The 18,829-nt window shown below is 37.7% G+C and overlaps 1 protein-coding gene across 1 annotated transcript; it reads right to left on the bottom strand.

The window, feature by feature from the left end:
* Window positions 1-972: 972 nt before the first annotated feature.
* Window positions 973-17,213, bottom strand: LOC108695894 (carcinoembryonic antigen-related cell adhesion molecule 1-like). The gene is made up of 8 exons (XM_041569579.1): window positions 17,151-17,213; window positions 10,732-11,082; window positions 8,355-8,621; window positions 7,378-7,632; window positions 5,126-5,239; window positions 4,594-4,658; window positions 2,380-2,412; window positions 973-1,542 (listed from the first exon to the last, which is right to left on the bottom strand). Exons 1-8 carry the CDS (start codon window positions 17,209-17,211, stop codon window positions 1,495-1,497), a joined length of 1,194 nt encoding a protein of 397 aa, XP_041425513.1. The 5' UTR covers window positions 17,212-17,213; the 3' UTR covers window positions 973-1,494.
* Window positions 17,214-18,829: the final 1,616 nt, after the last annotated feature.

The raw sequence follows: 18,829 nt of genomic DNA, 5'->3' as shown, positions 1-18,829 counted from the left end.
AGAAATTTTCAACGACCTCACATATTATTTATACTGTACATATATTTGTAATAATAGATCCCATGTATTTTACAATGAAAAACATCATAGAAAACTATCGCAGTGAATAACAGAATACGGGTGGTTAAGGAAAATAAATATGCCAAGACAATGTGCAATTGGTTTTCATGTTTTATTTGTGGTTTATGAGGGTTTTTTTTTATTCCTCAGCTTTCCAGTTTGCAATTTTAGCAATGTGGTTGCTAGGGTCCAAATTACCATAGCAACCATACATTGCTTAGAATAAGAGACTGGACTATGTATAGGAGAGGCCAGATTATTATTATTATTATTATTAACATGTATTTATATAGCGCCAACATATTGCGTAGCACTGTAAAGTGAATGTGATTATACAACTACATCACATGAATTACTTATATAGAATATATGGAGTAACAAACATCACAATCAATACAGGTACAAAAAGGTGAGGAAGGCCCTATGCATAGGCATACAGTCTAAAGGGAAGGGAGTAATACACAAGGTGTGGGAGTGGGCAAGATCGAAGTAAGTGGGTGAGAAATGTGGTATTGTATGTGGTGTTGCGTTTGGTAGTTAAGCAGAGTGAGGGTAGGCTTCTCGAAAGAAGTGCGTTTTCAGAGATTTTTTGAAAGCAGAAAGGTTGGGAGAAAGTCGGACAGACCGTGGGAGAGCGTTCCAGAGGAGGGGTGCAGCCCTTCCAAAGTCTTGAATGCGAGCATGTGAGGAGGTAATGAGAGAAGAGTTGAGTAGCAGGTCAGTAGAGGAGCGTAGTAAGCGAGTGGGTGAGGATAGAATATATGAGCAATAAAAAGTAGCAATAACAATACATTTGTAGCCTTACAGAGCATTTGTTTTTTAGATGGGGTCATCTAAGAAAGCTGGAAAGAGAAGAAGGTGGCAAATTATTCAAAAAATATAAAAAGGAAGACCAATTGAAAAGTTGCTTAGAATTGGGCATCCTATAACATAATAAAAGTTAACTTAAAGGAAGGCCACCCCCTTTAAAAAAAATGTTACATTCCATGTGAATCAGGCCTCTCCAAACAGAATCCTCCTGTATATGAAGCATTCACATTGACAATTCACAGCATTGACTTCTGGAAGGAACCTTGAGTCCAGCTCAGTATTATGACAACTCCTGAGCCCCCCTCCCCCCAGGTCCATTGCAGGTATTGGCTTGGGGATGCAGCTTTGTCCTTCATCAGCCAATGCAATGAACTGACAGCACTATAAGGGATGGCTTCTTATGTTATCAGGCTTCTGATTGGTAAACAAGTACATCAAATACATAACTGAACCCCTCATTGCAGCATTGGTCATTGGGAGGAGAAGGTGATGAGAAGGATGTCAGGAGATTCAACTGAAAGAAATCTTGCACCAGTGCTTAGCCAATGTCATTTGCTGAAACTGAAGTTTTCAAACTTGAATTTTTCTGCAACCCAAGAGTGGAAATGAATTATCTGTATCACGTTACTTTTTCAGCTCACTGTATGTATCCTGAGATGGGTACTGTAGTCCCTAAAACAAAAAATAAAATATTTTGCTGTCAATCACAACAATTTTGAAATAAGCAGTTGTTCGTTGTCCCAACTCAAAACGCAAATACAAGAATCCTCTGCACTCAACCCATTATCAATATATTTAAGACAGAGACATTTTGTGCATACTGCTACTGAAAAATGCCTTACCCTTTAAACAAAACAGGGATTGTTTGTCCATATTTTGCAATATATGGACAAACAATCCCTGTTTTGTTTAAAGGGTAAGGCATTTTTTAGTAGCAGTATGCACAAAATGTCTCTGTCTTAAATATATTGATAATGGGTTGAGTGCAGAGGACTCTTGTATTTGTCTATATGTATTTTGTGGTCACAGCCTCGCTGCACCCCCGCCTAATGGTTTTAAAAAATAGTGGTGAGCACAACTTTCCCTTGTTTGTTCCCTACTCAAAAGGCCCAGGATGCAAAACACATACATACAAATACTGCTGATGACCCACCACTCCCTACCACTATATTTATAATGTTCTTTTTTGAAATGCCATGGTGGTTCTAATAATATATCCCTACCACTTTAATCTACCTATAATGTTTGGCTCAGTTCTCTTTGGTGGAATTTTATGAAAAGAAAGCAATTTGTAGCAGGTCATGTTATTGAGATTGTCACCAAACATAGCAGTGCGCAAAACACTTTGTATGCCATAATAGTGACAATGCTTAAAGCTGGGCATTTATTTAAAATTGTGCTCTGGAGGTAATTGCTTCCTTGCAATTTATGACAATAATGTCCAAGAAACTGCAGGGATGAAATATAGGGTTATGGTTAAATGGGATTTTGGAATTATGGGTAACGTACCATGTAGGGACCCTCCTCTTTCGCAGGATGAGCCTAAAAAAAGTAAATGAGAGGCAGAAAAAAAACACTATTAAATTTCTACATACAGGTTAAATTATATTATTTCTAACCAACAGACCAATGGGAACCCAGAATACTAATTCAAACCCCATGACATGTTTTGTTAGTGACCGAACTCTATGAGGTATATTTATCAAAGTTAGAGATCACCACAGTCCGCTAGAGTGAAATTCCGCCTCTCTCCATTCATTTCTATGGAATTTTTAAAGACTTGAAAGTTCACCATAAATACGCCTTTAAAAATCCCATAGAAATGAATGGAGAAAGGTGGTATTTGACGCTAGCAGACTGTGGCAAGTTCACTCTTTGATAAATTAAATATACCCCTATGAGTGCTCTGCACGGCCAAAGGGACAAGATTGTTGACTAAACCTTTCAAGGAGAGTCACTGGGTCCCATATGTCTTCCATTTTTGAGGAATGGAATGACACATTTTTTTTGAAAATATAGTTTAGATGACTGCAAAACAATAAAGAAAACCTTCATCATTAAAAAAAAGTATAAAACCGTGGAAAAATAAAACTTGAATACACCAACTTAGTATTCTACTCGTCATTTTCAAAGTGTCTACAAACTAGAAAAACTCAAAAACAAATTTTAAAAAAGTGCCTAAATGTTTGCCTAGGACAGCTCCCATTGATTTCTACACAAACTGACAAGTTTTTAGAAGGCCAAGTTTTACGTTTGAGTTTGTCTTATCGTAATAAATACCAAAAATTTGAATTCATGAGTTTCAGAGCAGAAAAAATTGAATTGTGGTAAAATGTGAAGGTTATTAAATCAGTTCTATAGCATGCTGGGACACGCATCACAAGTGGTTGCCATAGGGAATTGAACCAAGGTCTATAGCATGAGATCACACATCAACGGCTGATCTCTAAACTTCTAGGCCATTTGGGTTCAACAGCAATAGGAGTTATGAATCAGGTTGTCTGACAATACCCATTGCATGCTGCCTTTGATACTGTAGCAAGCTTGGGTGTCATAAGGATTTGGGGAGAAAAATACATTTTCAAGTTCTTATTTTCTGTCAGTTTTACTTATCTACTTCAAAAGATTCAAAAATATAGGGAATCATAACATTCCAATAGGTTCTGCTTCCTCTCTGAAATATTTCTCAATATACCACAAAGGCACAAAGTTAATATGGGAGCAATGGATTCACATATAATAGTGCTGGAAAGGTTACTGACTTCTCTCATTTCATTTATCCAGCATAAATAGATATTAGCAACAGTAGATGCCTAATATTTATAGAAATAGATATAAAGGGCAAGCATTAGGATGGTAAATTTGTCTGCCCTACCTTACAGTGCCCACCACTACCAGCATTGGCTTAGCTATACTCTTAGAGGCATATTTACTAAGCTCGATATTCCTTGATATTCGACCCATGGTAAATGTGCAGGGGGTTATTTACTAAAATCCAAATGTTTCTCATATTTTATTTTAAAAAACCACAACCAAACTCCCATGCTTGATTTGACCTTATTTATTAATAAAATAACCCAAATTAATCGGATCGCAGAAAAACTTGATAAAATCGAGCAAAATCCCAAATTGCTTGAATTTTTCATTTTTTTCCCCCCCAAATCGCTCACTTTTTTTGAGTTTTTGCTTGAACTTTACCCAGCCCAGAGCACGAAAACATCAAATTAAGATAGATGCCTCTCCCATTGACTCATACAGGGCCTCAACAGGTCTGAGATGGCAAATTTTCAGATTCGGTCTTTTTGCAGCAAATCTTTAGGTTTTTTCCACAATAAAAAATTTCAGTTTTTGTCCCAAAAAACCCAACCAGATAAATCTGAGGTTTAGTAAATAAATAAATATTTTTACTATTCATCTATATAATTTACAGATTCTCACTTAAAATGTATATTTTTGTAAACAAGAAATCTTTAGCACAAGATTCTGTCTAAGGTTTTCAGGGTATCATTCAGAATAATGAAGCTGTAAAGGGTGAGTTACCAAATAAATGCTACACAGAAAAGCTTTTGTATCCAAGCTATTTGTCATTAGTCCTGTTCTCTGCATATCAACAGGTTGTTTGTGTGTGTGCTAGAGATGTGCAGTAAAAAGCTTTCTATATGTAATATATAAATTAGGCAATAGTAAATATTGTGGAGAAATATAAGTATAATGATCACTTACCTTTGCAGTGTTGGGAATATTTTCATATACTCTGGATGGGTCCTCCCCTATGTCACCTGATTGTCCTAAATGATGGATAATATATTTATGAGATGTTCAGATGCCTGCCCACTGTGTTGATTCTGCCATTGCCCGGGAATTGGACCCTGATTCTGGATTATGTATTTCAGGTTTTTATCATATCCCTGCACAACAACTTTTTGTTAAATATAATGACTGAAATATTATTATCAAAAAGTATTTTGTCTACATCTATTCCCTGTTTGCCCCCATCGAAGTCTCAGCATAGATTGGCAAGTTTACAGACTGCCTTCATACTGTCCAATGCTGAGTAATTTGCCATATTGCACAGGGGAATATTATGAGAGGCACCTGAATGGTCACAAATCAAGACAGAATATATTAGTGAGCCCCTAAGCATGAAATTGCCAGTTTTGCTTATTGCAAATTCTTTGCTCTCATCGTAGTTTCCTTTTTACCTTTTCTGTCTGTTCTGCTATAAACAAACATATATTAATTGTTTCTGCCTCACCTTTTTGGGAAAGAACATATTTTTTGTAGAGAAGTCCTGTTATACAGATGATGAATACTGTCCCCAAGATGGACCCACAGATTATGGCAGCTGTAAAGCCTGCAGAGTCATTATCTGTAAAAAAGACCATTTGGTAAAAAAAGGCTGCACATAACACAATAATGTTTATTAATTAACTGTATTAAAAGAACAAGGGGGAAATTAAACTGATAAAAAAGGTGGAAGAATTATAATGTGAGGAAAGGCCCTTGCAAGGAACTTGATTACTCTTTACAAGTACTTAAGAGGACATTATAGACAGATAGCAGGGGACCTTTTTTCTCATAGAAAATAATAAGGATCCAAGGCCAACCCTTTAGATTAGATTTGCAGTATAGCAGTAAAGAGTTTATCAGAGCACAAGTCACATGACTTGAGGGCTCCTGGGAAATTAACAATATGTCTATCTCCATGTCAAATTTCAAAATTAAATATAAAAAAAAATCTGTTTGCACCTTTAAAAAAAGGATTTCAGAGACATCAGTATACTGTATATATATATATATATTTGGAACTGGTACACCCGGCGAATAAACTTCCAATGCCTGTGTGCTGGTTCTAAGCAACGATATTATACTCACAAAAGAAAGAAAACCGCACCAAAAAGGACTTAATACAGTGTCAAGCTTAATAAAAATTTATTTTAGAAAATACATTTTTATTAAACTTGACACTGTATTAAGTCCTGTTTGGTGCGGTTTTCTTTCTTTTGTGAGTATATATATATATATATATATATATATATATATATATATATATATATATATATATATATATATAAGAACGTGGAATCGGATATAGCACTCCTGGGATTTTTTAAAAAATTCAATTTTATTTCATGCTTAAAAATAATCAACATTTCAGCTACTGTCTAGAGCCTTTGTCAAGATTATATATATATATATATTATGCAGTAAATAATTATATGTAAGAGTATAACTAGGCCTATATACTGTAGGTTTGTGGACCTTTTGGAATTTTCAGATGTAATGTAAATTGCTCAGGGCACTTTTCCAAAAACGTTTGCAATTTACATTAATTATTTATTTTTTCAGTTTCAAAGCTATTCAAAGAGGTTGTACAGGCAAAAACTAAAAACAAAAAGAAAGTTTTTTAAGCTCCTCATTCAAAAAAGAAATATCTCCAACATCCTTTTATTAAGAAATTTGGACTGTTTTTATAAAAATCCAATTTGTTTTTGCTGAATTTCCCATTCTGTGACTCCTGCATACTGAAATCTTTAGATGGCTGGCTGCTGCACTACACAGAAACGATGACCCCCTTCTTCAAGATATCTTTCTTTTTAGTGAAGAGATTAAAAGATTTTTGCATTTACATGGCAAGTTTTTATTAACTGCCAATCTAATGAATTCTATAACAACAGTGCCAGCTGCTGGTCAGGTCCTGTAACTGTACAATCAAAGACAAACACCATCAGATGGAAAACATAGACGTGATCTGATGTTGCTCTGTTCAGGAAGGAGAGAGGACATCTTGGACTTCTGATCTCTATCCTGAGCAGAGCAAGGGTATGAGAGAGAAAATAAAAGATCTCAGCAGTTCTTTGCCTTATGAATTTATTTCATTGACTTCAATGAGTTATTTTAGCTACATTTTGAGACACAGTTCTTTGTACTCCTAGAATTTCTGCTGAATCTAAAGTGGGGAGCAGATGTGAAGAACAGGGCTATGACCCTAAATTGTCTGTAGTTTGAACATCATTCTACTTACCATCTGCCATATAGGACTCTCTTTACAGTACCTCACTTTGCAACTTAAAAAAAAACTGTTTTATATATATATATATATATATATATATATATATATATATATATATATATATATATATATACATTTGCAGTGCCGGATTTCACTTCTGGGCGCCCCTAGGCCGCGCGGTCCGACCAGGCGGCCGCGCGGTCCTAGCGCCCGCCTTCCCAGCGCGCCGGCAAAAAAACGCCGGCGCAGCTGGTGTAGTTGAACGGCGGCATGCCGCCCCTATTTTTTTGCCGCCCTAGGCCTGGGCCTATGCGGCCTTGCCGCAAATCCGGGCCTGCACATTCGTTTTTACACCAGCTCTTTTTTCAGTGTAAAATGTTTTACACGTTTTCATACAAATGTCTATGTATAAATAAACACTTTACTGGTGCCTCTTTATTCAGTCTATATACCTGCTGTATATTTGTTTGACAGGGACAGGTATCAGAACTTACCATTCACAGTCACATATACAGAGGTTTCCGGCGAGATCTTTGTCACTGAATTAGTCACTATACAGGTATAATTTCCTGCATTCTCAGATGTGGCCTGTTGGATGTTCAGTTTGCTATTCTGGAATTCTAAAACAGTCCAATTTAATTTCCACTGGTAGGTTGGTGCAGGAACAGAATCAGCAGAACATTCTAATGAGATGGTGCTCCCAGAAGTCACTTGTAGCCTTCCTGTGATACTCAGACTTTCTGGACCATCTGCAATAATAAAAGACCCTCATATCAAAAACCATGGGAGGAAAATACAATAGGCAGCAGCCAAATACATACCTCCCAACTGTCCCGATTTTCACGGGACAGTCCCAATTTTGCCAGCTCAGCCTCCAGTCCTGGTTTCTTACTGAAATGTCCTGCATTTCACTTTGATCTCCTTCACTGATGCCAGAAAATAAGATACAAGGTTTCTAAAACTTAATCAAATATGAAACTTTTGGCTGAAAGGCCAAAATACCCAGCACCTGCATAGAGATACATTTGTAACTAATACAATAAGCAGGTCTCTTGGGAGAACTGAGACTATATCCAGTACATGTTTGACGGCCTGCTGATCACAATATAATATAACACACATCAGTTTGGGAATTAGGCATGGTAGACATTCTTCATTGCAGATGCACCATATATACCTGTGTGTGCTGCATCTGCAGATGAGGAAACAAGGAGGATCTGCAACTCCTCTATTTACTGATGTCCTGATCACTTGCAACAATAGAAATGTAGCCATGCAATTAATGGCCTGTAAATGGTATCTGTCCTTTTTTGGTCCAAATAATGTTTATGGCCATGATATGATTTTCGTCGCCCCTGTCCCTTCCTCTTTATTCAACGGGGATTGGCACATGGAATATCAGAGTGTATACTGGGCTTTTAATCAGTGAGAGCCAGATTAAACATTATGACACCATACAGTAGTTACTTACAGTTTACAGTTAGTGTGTAGGGATCACTGATAGTCTTACTGACGGCATTTGAAGCTTCACATCGATATTGTCCTGTATCTGAGCGAGAGACACTGGAGAAAGTGAGAGTCTTGTTATCTGCAGACAGAATCAGTCTGGGAGGGAGAGAGACACCATTTTTGCTCCAAAGGATCTTTTCTGCATTATTTGTACTGCATGTGAGGGTGACTTTCCCATTCTCCTGGGGTTCCTTATTGTTTGTGCTGATCACTGAGGAAGTGACGGGCTCTGGAGATACAAACAACACAAAGTTATGTAACATGAAAGGAAGAGGATCAAGGGAAATCACAGTTGATTTACAGCTAAACCCTTATTAAAATAATTGAGGAAAGCATGTAGCTGAACTGTAATTCTCAGATACAATGTCAGTAGAACGCTCTAGTGTGTGGTATGCTAGGAGCTGGTTTGTTACTTATTAAATCCTTATTTATGGGAACCCTGTCCCTGGGGTGTGTATGGAGGCTGGCTGATCCTGACTAATATCCATCTACTGGTCAGTTTACATAAAACAAGTGCAACATTCCACACAGTGTTGTGTATGAGGTGCTGGCAGAAAACAACAGCAAAACAGTAAGTATAAGCCAAGAATAAAAGCTTATATTGTAATTAAGGTGTATAAAGACATTGAATAGTGGGATCCCTATAGTTACTGGAATTTGCAAGAATTACCATGATGTTCTGTTGCTATTGTTGCCAAGTTACAGATCTGCACATTTATTCTACGTCTGTTCACCGCATGCTTCCTCCCAAACACACAACATATAAGAAAAGTTGACAATAGTGAAAAGGGTCTTGAATGTGTTTTCAAAAATACAACGCCCATGGTCTTAGGAAGTACAAATATAATAGTTATTGGAGAACAAAGAGGCTGCTCTGATGTGCTTCGGATAAAAATTAGAAACCTTTCTCAAATCTTGAAAAACATCAGAGCAGAATCTTTCTTTCTCCTGACAACCTCCTTCACTACTTGGTGGTCAGACTGGTCAGAAAATGACCAGCAAGTGGCACTGTTGTAACAAAATTCATTCATAGTAACAGTATATGAATCTTTTAATATCTTTGAATTAAAAAAATAAAATAATGAAAGTACGTTGCAAAAGTGCTTAGAATACATTCTTTATTTTTAAGTTTTACGTATCCTTTAAGCACTACCTTTAAGCCAGGATGTGGAAGAAAAGTGTTTCTTAAATTTAAATACTGTTCAGAGGAAGTGAATTAAGGCAAAAAAAGCATTGCCAGTTTTTAATAACGTCAGCCATGTCTGATGAATGTGCTGTTATTAAAAATAGAGATGTTTGCATTTTGAATAGCCTCAGTATTGCTGGTGAAACGGGCACATTTGCTAAAGAGGTGTATTAGGGTGCATCAGCATAACTTTATATATCCAGTATTGGACTGGCCCACCCGGATACCAGGAAAACTACCAGTGGGCACAGATGTTAGTGGGCCCTTTTGCTTCTAACTAAGTGGCCAATTTCATGGTCATTCCTTATTTCATTATAATTATTCATTATAAAATGCTTAATAATGGAAGAATAGACTAAGTAAATCTTAAAGACTAGGAGAATAAAGATGTTGAGTGAGGAGAGGAGGAATAATAGTTTGGAAAGTGGGCCCACGGTCTAAGGTTTTCTGCTGGGCCCCTGGCATCCCAGTCTGACACTGTATATATCTGAGAGATCTACTATATGTTTCTTGCATAGCTGAGCTAAATGCCATTGTGTCCGTCAAGCCTCTTTACCGAATCATGTGTCGTTGTGACTATTGACCCTAAACGTGGAGTTAACTCCATTGTTCCCACAGTCAATAGGTGCAACAGACAATAGGCTAACATTTTTAACATTGTGATGTCGCAAAACACCTGCACCCAATTTGCTATTATGCACATGCTAACAAGCAATGGCGTTCAATTCAACACATACAATGTAATTGTGGCTGCCACAACTCCCTGTGTAATCACAAAATGATGGAATTATTTGCAAATCACTGCAATGTGGGTAAAAAATCATGGAATCTGGAAAATGCCTCTAAAGCAAAAGAGCAAACTATTAAAAGAATCAGCTGGGAAATTGTGTGAAAAATGGCATGCTCTGAAAGGGTCAAGTATTCCTCGGTTTTAACAAATGGCTCAGTCACAATGGGAAAATAATTGAGACACAAAGAGTTGCTAGTGAGAAGCAAACATGAAAAAAAAAAGCTTTATGATATTTTTGGCTGCCAGCTTCATATAATGTACAGCTTAGTCATCTGGGGCACACATTTATATTGTGAATTTGTGAGGAGAACTTTGGTTTCAGTGGAGACAAAGTATGTGGACATAAAGTTATGTGTTACTCACCATAAACTGGCAGGAGAACTGTATGTCGTGCTGAAGTCTCAGCAGTCTGTATAATCACTGTGTAACTCCCCTGGTCTGTAGGAACAAGGCCTGAGATCTGCAATGAGCCATTTGGGAACTGACTGGCCCTAGAGAAATACTGACGCCCATGTGTCACTGAATTTAGAGATGGAATAACATTGAATATTTGGTTATTAGTATCTACACTTGAACCTTTATACCATGCGAACTGACGTATTGTGCCAGTGACTCCAGTGACACTCAGGGTAACAGACTGATTAACCACCGGATACTGAGGGATCAGCTGAACCCCAATTCCATGGGCTGAATCCATCCACACACTGAGGCAAACTGAAAGAGAGAAGAAAGCAAACAGGAAGATGACTGCATTTTAAAGGAGAAATCAACTTGTGGGGGAAAAAACCCTACCCCCCACCCCAGGTAGCCCTAACTCCCCCCCCCCCGGGAGATACCCCATACTCCATACTTACCCCTCAGCCCAGATTCTGCCAGCAAAGTTCCACGCGTCCATCTTCCAGCTCCTGAGTAAGCTGACTGAGAGATCGGCAATTTCGGTGTAATTCCGCACAAACCGGCAAACTGCTCCAACTGCGCATGCACAGAAATACAGACCTCTCAGTCAGCTTACAGAGAACACGGAACATGAATGTGTGCAACTTCGCTGGAAGAATCTGTGCCGAGGGTAAGTATGGAGTATGGGCATTTCCCCGGGGGGGGGGGTAGTTAGCCTGGGGGGGAGGAGGAGGGAGGGAGGGCTACCTGGTGTGGGGGTAGGGTTTTTACCCACAGGTTGATTTCTCCTTTAAATAAATTATAACAATATACTAGCAAAGGTAGGGATTTTGTTTATTAGCCAATTTTATTATATCAGCAAATTCTCCATAGTTATCCATGATTTCCCAACAATACCTTTGCTAGTAGAACAATAGAATAGAACTAGTAGAACAATATCTTGGGGCCCTGTAGCTAGAGTTTGTTGTTAAAGGGGTGCTTCGCCTTTAAGTCAACATTTAGTATGCTATAGAATGGCTAATTCTAAGCAACTTTTCAATTGGCCTTGATTTTTTCTTTTGTATAGTTTTTTAATTATTTCTTCTTCTGACTCTTTTCAGCTTTCAAAAGGGGGTCACTGACACCATGTAAAAAACAAATGCTCTGTAAGGCTACAGATTTATTACTCATCTTTCTATTTAGGCCTCTCCATTTTATAATCCAGCCTCTCATTCAAATCAGTGCATGGTTGCTAGGGCGATTTCGACCTTAGCAACCAGATTGCTGGAATTGCAAACTTGATTGCTGCTGAATAAAAAGCGAAATAACTCAACAACTACAAATAATAAACAATGAAGACCAATTGCAAATTGTCTGAGAATATCACTTCCTACATTATTCTAAAAGTTAATTTAAAAGCGAACAACCCCTTTAAGACTAATGGCAAACCAAAGCAATCTCAACAAAATATGGGACCAAAAGCAAAAGTGCAGCTTTGGACCCCCAAAAATGAACTTTCCAGCCACCATAATTACCCAGGCATGCAAATGTGATCACTACAGAAAATAAACAATAAGCACTCCATTAATCTCAACTATGCCAATAAGATCACTTCAGAAAATGGATAATGAGCATATTAACCCCAGACATGCCAATATGATCACTAATTAACTCCACTCACGTAAATAAGATCACTATTGAAAATAGACAATGGACAGTTTAACCAAGTAACGTAAATAGATGTCACTGGGCCCCAAAGCAAATAATTTTTTTGGTCCCCAAAATGTCTAGAGGTTGACTTGTTTTACCAATACCTATTGAAATTTCATATGAATGAGAGTTTCTTTAGGCCCCTATACCTCCTGGGTCCCCTGCAGCCTCACGGTCTGCTTCCTCTGTAGTTACGCCCCTTTGCTTCTCTTTTTAATAATTCTTTAATTCTGTTTATACAATTAAATGCCCATGTGGTCTCTTATATGTGGGTCAGACCACTAGGAAGGCTACAGAGAGAATAAGGGAACATTAATCTGCTATTAAATTAAAAGAAAAAAGATCAGGCGGTCTCTGCACACTTTGTGGATAAAAGCCATGGGGTTCACCAACTGAAATTCCAAATAATTGATCAGGTCCCATCATCTCACTGAGGTGGTTACAGAATTAAAGAATTATTAAAAAGACAAGCAAAGGGGATCCGTTTATTGGAAACTATGGAATCGCATGGCCTTAACCGTGAATATGATCTACACCCCATTTTTAGATAAATCCCCTTTCTACGGTGAGAACTTTTAATTTAGGTTGTTTTTAATATTTGTTTATATATTGTATTTTATTTTTTTTAGACTTGGATTGATCTGTGAGGATTAACAAAAGTCATATATAAGAATTATGAGACTGAGTCAGAATTAGCAATCTAAAAGTAACCTAAAGAGATAATTGATACAATTTTTTTTTTATACTTTTTTTATATTTTTTTCGGTAAAGTTAGACTTTGTAACCAAAAGATGGTGCTGTTGGAGAAATGTATAAATTGCAACACAGCGAATGTTTCAGTAACTTGAAGGGCTGGAAGCAGGCCTGAAACATTGTATTGTGCAGATCATAAAAGCCATGTAAACAATAAAGGCTTTTTAAACTTTCACAATTGAACGGAGCTGTGTCATATGTTGAAGCCAGATAACATATGACCAAGACCCGACATTGGCAAGAATTGGCAAGTAGTCAAGCTTTCATACACCAGCAGTGAACACAGATGTACACAATACAATGCCTTCCAAACACTACATTATTTTCGGTTTATTTTTATAACCATTCATGCCCCCTCTCAGTCCACAATATCCCTCCCAGTCCATTCTTTCAACCAATTATTGTTGATTGTTCTTGTTTTTCATATATTCTGCCCAATCCATGTTTGTGATTCTTGTTTACATCAGTTCTTCTCCTTTGGCATATATGGGGACTGCTGGGTCACATTCTAGACTATTTTAGACATGTTAGTGGCTGATATGATCCCTTTTTGATGTAAACAACTTACATGACTTATGAAAAACAACAGTGACTGCATACTTTTAGCTGTAGATAACAGAATGGCTGAAGTATGGCTAAGTTATAATTCTGTCCTGTACTGTAGGCCTCTATAAAATTCTATTTAGAGCCTAACAAAATAATCTACTAATTAACATAGTTCAAGTTATCCTCACTCAGAAACCTTAAATATTATTAGAGGAGTAATATCACAAATGGTAGACAGATTGTGACATTTGCAAGACTGCAATGCTGTTATTCTGCTCCATTATTGCTGAAAAAGCCAAGCTGTGAGAATTCCCCAGATTAAAAGAGAATGATAGTTGGGGGCTCGTCCGGACTGACAATTAAAATGGGCCTTGGCATTTCAGGAACACAGAGGCCCAATCAGCCCACATAGAGGCCCAAACAGCCCCACCAGCCCACTAAATACTGATTTCTATGGGACTTTATGGCAGCCCCTCTGGCATTTGCCAGAAACCACAGATTGCCAGTCCGGGCCTGGTTGGGGGAGGTTAATCCCACTTCAAGAGGTTGATAGACAAGTCCTGTTTAACAAGTGTGTGACATTATGCTGCCACAAGCATTAACAATATCGATGTCCCATTTCGCTTCACCCAAAAATTTGTGATTTGGGCTAATGGGCGTAAAAAATTTTTTACGGCACAACAATTTTTACGTTCGCAACAATTTTTTCTCACTCCAAATGCATTCAAGTCAATGAGCGTTTTTTCTTATGGTGACTTTTTTTTGTCTCAGTGACTCCTCAGTGTCCAAATGCTTTAACATTCTGGAATAATGGTGATAAGTGTCTGGGTACATATGCGAACACGCTATAATTCTCCCCTCCACTGTGCATGATAGATCACCTTGCTGTTTTACTCTGTGGCCTTTAGACCCTACACTCCAGCGGCACACACACATTTCAAATGAGAATTTGTTGGCACACATGCACAATCCTTTTGGACATACCAGTGACATTGTTATTCTCTATGCGTGGATATTTCAACTGCAGCTCAGAATCCTCCATAAAGTGTTACTGCAAAGGCATGTGTACAAGGTTCACTTTAACCATGGGGCCAATTGGACATCTGCTTAGGGCCCACTGAATTTATTTCCCTCCCTACTCCTCTTCAGTTGCCACCCCCGCTCTCACTACCCTCCTTACCCCATCATTTTTCTGTTCTTTCCATTTGTTCCACTGTGGAGCAAATGGCCATCTTGGATTTTTCTGCAGTGTATTGAGCACGCAGAGAAAGTACATGGCAAGCAGCTGTTGGACCACAAGGGAAGAAGAAAACTTCACTACTGGTATTCTGCTTGTGCAAGTGTAAGAAAATCCTTTCAATTTGTCCAATGACCGTACTGGCATGTGTGGAGTTAATGGAGTGTTAGTGGACATTTTTCAGTGATCTTACTGGCATTATTACAGTAATTACACTGGCAAAGCTGATTAATATGCTGATTATCCTCTTTCTGTAGTAATTGCACTAGCATGTCTGAGGTTAATATGCCTAGGGTTAATATGCTGAGTTTTTCATTTTCTATAGTATTATACTGGCACATTGAGGGTTAATATCCTCATTATTCCATTTGTATAGTAATTATACTGGCCTATCTGGGTTGTGTTTAAGTAAAATGGGTGCTGTATGAAGCGGTGCAGCCAAAAAAATGGACATGGCGTAAAAAAAATGTTGGTGTGTTGCGCGCAGGAGGGTGTTGTCAGCCGTCCAATTGGCTCTTTGCCCATGGTCCACCAAGGTCTTAAAATGGATTTACAAAGAAAAAATCCCAATGAAAGGCCGATGGGTTTTTTTTGTCTCACCAGTAGTAATTGGGGTCTGGGTGCACATGCCCCAGCTCAAGGTGGAGGTATTCAACCCATAACAGAAGATGGCAGGCACTCACACAAACAGGCTTGTAAAATAACTGAGCACTTAAAATGGCCCTATGTGTAGGCACATCCCCCTAGTTTTAATATGTATAAGGATTTGTAAGGCAATGTTACTGTTCTCTCTATTTGCACTGGGCCATTTAACTCACTAACTATATATTAAAGCCTTGAACAAGTTTGAAATTCTACTGTCTTGCAGAGGAGTCCTAGCAAAAAAGGGAAAGTTGTGCTCACCACTAATTTTTAAGCCGGGGGTGCAATGAGACTGTGACCACAAAATTCATATAAACAAATGCAAGAGATCCCCTGCACTCAACCCATTATCAATATATTAAGGACATTGAGACATTTTATATCAACTACTAAAAATACCTATAACTATATTTAAGCTACTAAAAATACCTTACCCTTTAAACAATTTACCAAACTATACATGTTCCCTTCATCTAATGTCACCAAAGTTTGAGTCTATACATCAGGCATATCTTTGCAGCAACCTTGGGTATAGACTACATTTCTGAATTAAATAACTGTGAATGTGATGTGCTGAGATATAGAGCTGGCAGGGTTGGACTGGGCCAATTTATGGCGAATTTATGGCACAAAACATTGATATATGTGGGATATTAGTATTGAGTATATAACATAAATAATGAGGTGCTAAAATTGTAGTTCTATGTTTATAAATAAAATATGTATAGATATTTTGCCAGATGTACTTAGCAAAATGACTATCAATATTTAGAATTCCACAATTTGTCTATCTTTATTGACCCCAACAAAACCTTATAATCTCAGTACCCTAGTAATCACTATTTTCCAAATAATGGATCTTTCTGTAATTTGGATCTCTGTACCATAAGTCTACTAGGAAATAACCCAATTAACCCAATAATTAAATAAACCCAATAGGCTGAGTTGATCAAGAATAGGTACTGTTTCATTAATACAGAGAAACAAGGAAATCATTTTTAAAAATGTGGATTATTTGGAAAAAATGGGTGATTTTTCTTTAATTTGGAGTTTCTGGTTGATGGGTTACCGGATAATGTACTGTATCCTACACCTATATATGTTTTATCGATTTGGGGCAGTTTACAGATCCTAATGCTTAAACTTATTGGGGTCAGGGTAAGTAGTGTCAGGAAACATTGTTGGAATATATTTAAACGATTTAGAACAAACTCACAAACCCTGAAAGACAAACAGTGCTCTTTGATACACATATCAGATAAGCATAATATAAGCATATTGTTTTATCTGCCTGCATAAATCTAATTAGGTTTTATGTGTAACGTAGCGTAGAGAGCTTCTTATTGATTTTAACATTATGTTCTTTTATTAACACAATATTTGGTTGAAGATTGAAAAATAATCCCCTAAGAATATGGACAGACAGGTCTCCATGATTATGTCCCACATACAGCGTGTGTGTATGATTATTTGCAGCACAGTGCATATATAAAGAGAGGAGTAATATTAGTGACTGTACCTGTGAGCAGATATCCCCTCATGTAAAGGGACCGGGCTCCTGTTACTTTCTGTCTGACCATCGTCTCTCTCTCTCTCTCTCTAACAGTAAGAGGAAGTTGGCTTTATTTTTAGCTTAATCTGGAATTTACCCCCTTCATTTTCTCACACGTCAAAACCAGTGGGAGTGCTTTTAGGATATTGCATAAAGTATACTACAGAGTCTAATAAACATATAGATTTATTTAAAGGAGAACTAAATCCCGAAAATGAATATAGCTAAAAATGCCATCTTTTATATAGTGAACTTATTGCACCAGCCTAAAGTTTCAGCTTGTCAATAGCAGCAATGATCCAGGACTTCAAACTTGTCACAGGGGGTCACCATCTTGGTCACATGCTCAGTGGGCTCTGAGCAGCTGTTGAGAAGCTAAGCTTAGGGGTCGTCACTAATTATCCAGCAGAAAATGAGCTTCCCCTGAAATATAAGCTGATGCTACAGGGCTGATTATTAAATGCTGATGTTAGTTGCACTGGTTTCTGTGCTGCCATGTAGTAATTATGTGTATTAATTACTAATCAGCCTTATATTGTGACATTTCTATTCTATGTGTACTGTATATTGTGAGTGGGTCCCTAAGTGACAGCAGCACAGAGCATGTGCAGTGAATCAGTAGAAAAGAAGATGGGGAGCTACTGGGGCATATTTGGAGACACAGATCTTTACTGCTAAAGGGCTGTGGTTGCCTTGGGCTGGTACAGAAGCCCAAAACATAATGTGCAACATGTCTGCCCTACTTCTTTAGTTAGGCTTTAGTTCCCCTTTAAAGAAACTAAAAAATATGATTAACAAAAGCTGGAATCAGAGATGTAACAATGGGAGAAGTAAATTGTGAAACTACAGGAGGGCTTGGGAGTGTAGAGGGTCCATCGGGGCCCTGACTGATGAGAAATGGTTATATATTATATGTTTACATATTCTGCATAAAACCATTTCAATGGGACTGAACTTGAAATAAATGGGAAATCATACAGTGGGTTCCCTATGGAAACTGGAAAAGCTGGGTACATGGTTTTCTGAAGTGTGATTTCTTTTTTATTTTTCATTGTATTTATGGAAGCCAGGATTAAACATACTGAATCAAGTTTAGTGCAATTTGTGTGTTCCAAGAAGCATAATGGCCAGTCTAATGCAGCACCCTGTGTGATTTGGCAAATTGCCTAATTTAAAAGTTGCCCCTTCATTCCCCATCTTTTAAATTTTAGTCAGAGTAAGACCCCGAGGTGCTGTGCCCACTTGATGCTTCGGTGTTACCTTTATGCAGAACACAATCATCTGAATTAAAAAAGTGGTGCCCAGGCAATTACCCAAGATTGAGCAGTAAAAGGGTTATAGGGAAGAGCTTTTGATATGAAACATAACAAAGTGGTGTAAAGGTGATACCTTTATTGGCTAACTAAGATGATAATCACAACGCCTCCACCCAGTAAAAGGGGAAACTGGACAGGAGACAGGAACATTTAATTCTGGATAATTGGTAAAAAAAAAAAAAAGTGGAAAGCAATTGAAAAAGGTCTTTATTTCTAGTGAATTATCTAAAACAGCTGAACTAAAAATAAGTGTTTGGAAGGTTAACAAGCCCCCTACTTTAACTTAATTGCTGGGATTTCCCCATTGGGAAACCAGTTTGTGTAACCAGT

This window comes from Xenopus laevis, chromosome 7L (assembly GCF_017654675.1).
Source record: "Xenopus laevis strain J_2021 chromosome 7L, Xenopus_laevis_v10.1, whole genome shotgun sequence".
Taxonomy (NCBI): Eukaryota; Metazoa; Chordata; class Amphibia; order Anura; family Pipidae; genus Xenopus; species Xenopus laevis.
Note: the sequence above shows the minus strand (reverse complement) of the source record. Positions and strands in the feature narration are given on the sequence as shown.

Bases quoted from the DNA above. Each gene is read 5' to 3' on its own strand.
- LOC108695894 (XM_041569579.1), bottom strand. From the start codon at position 17,211: ATGGTCAGACAGAAAGTAACAGGAGCCCGGTCCCTTTACATGAGGGGA. The intron at 4,659-5,125 runs GTGAGGCAGAAA...TCCATCATTTAG, and splicing joins ATATGTTCTTTCCCAAAAAG to GACAATCAGGTGACATAGGG. The intron at 1,543-2,379 runs GTACGTTACCCA...TTTTTGTTTTAG, and splicing joins AAGAGGAGGGTCCCTACATG to GGACTACAGTACCCATCTCA.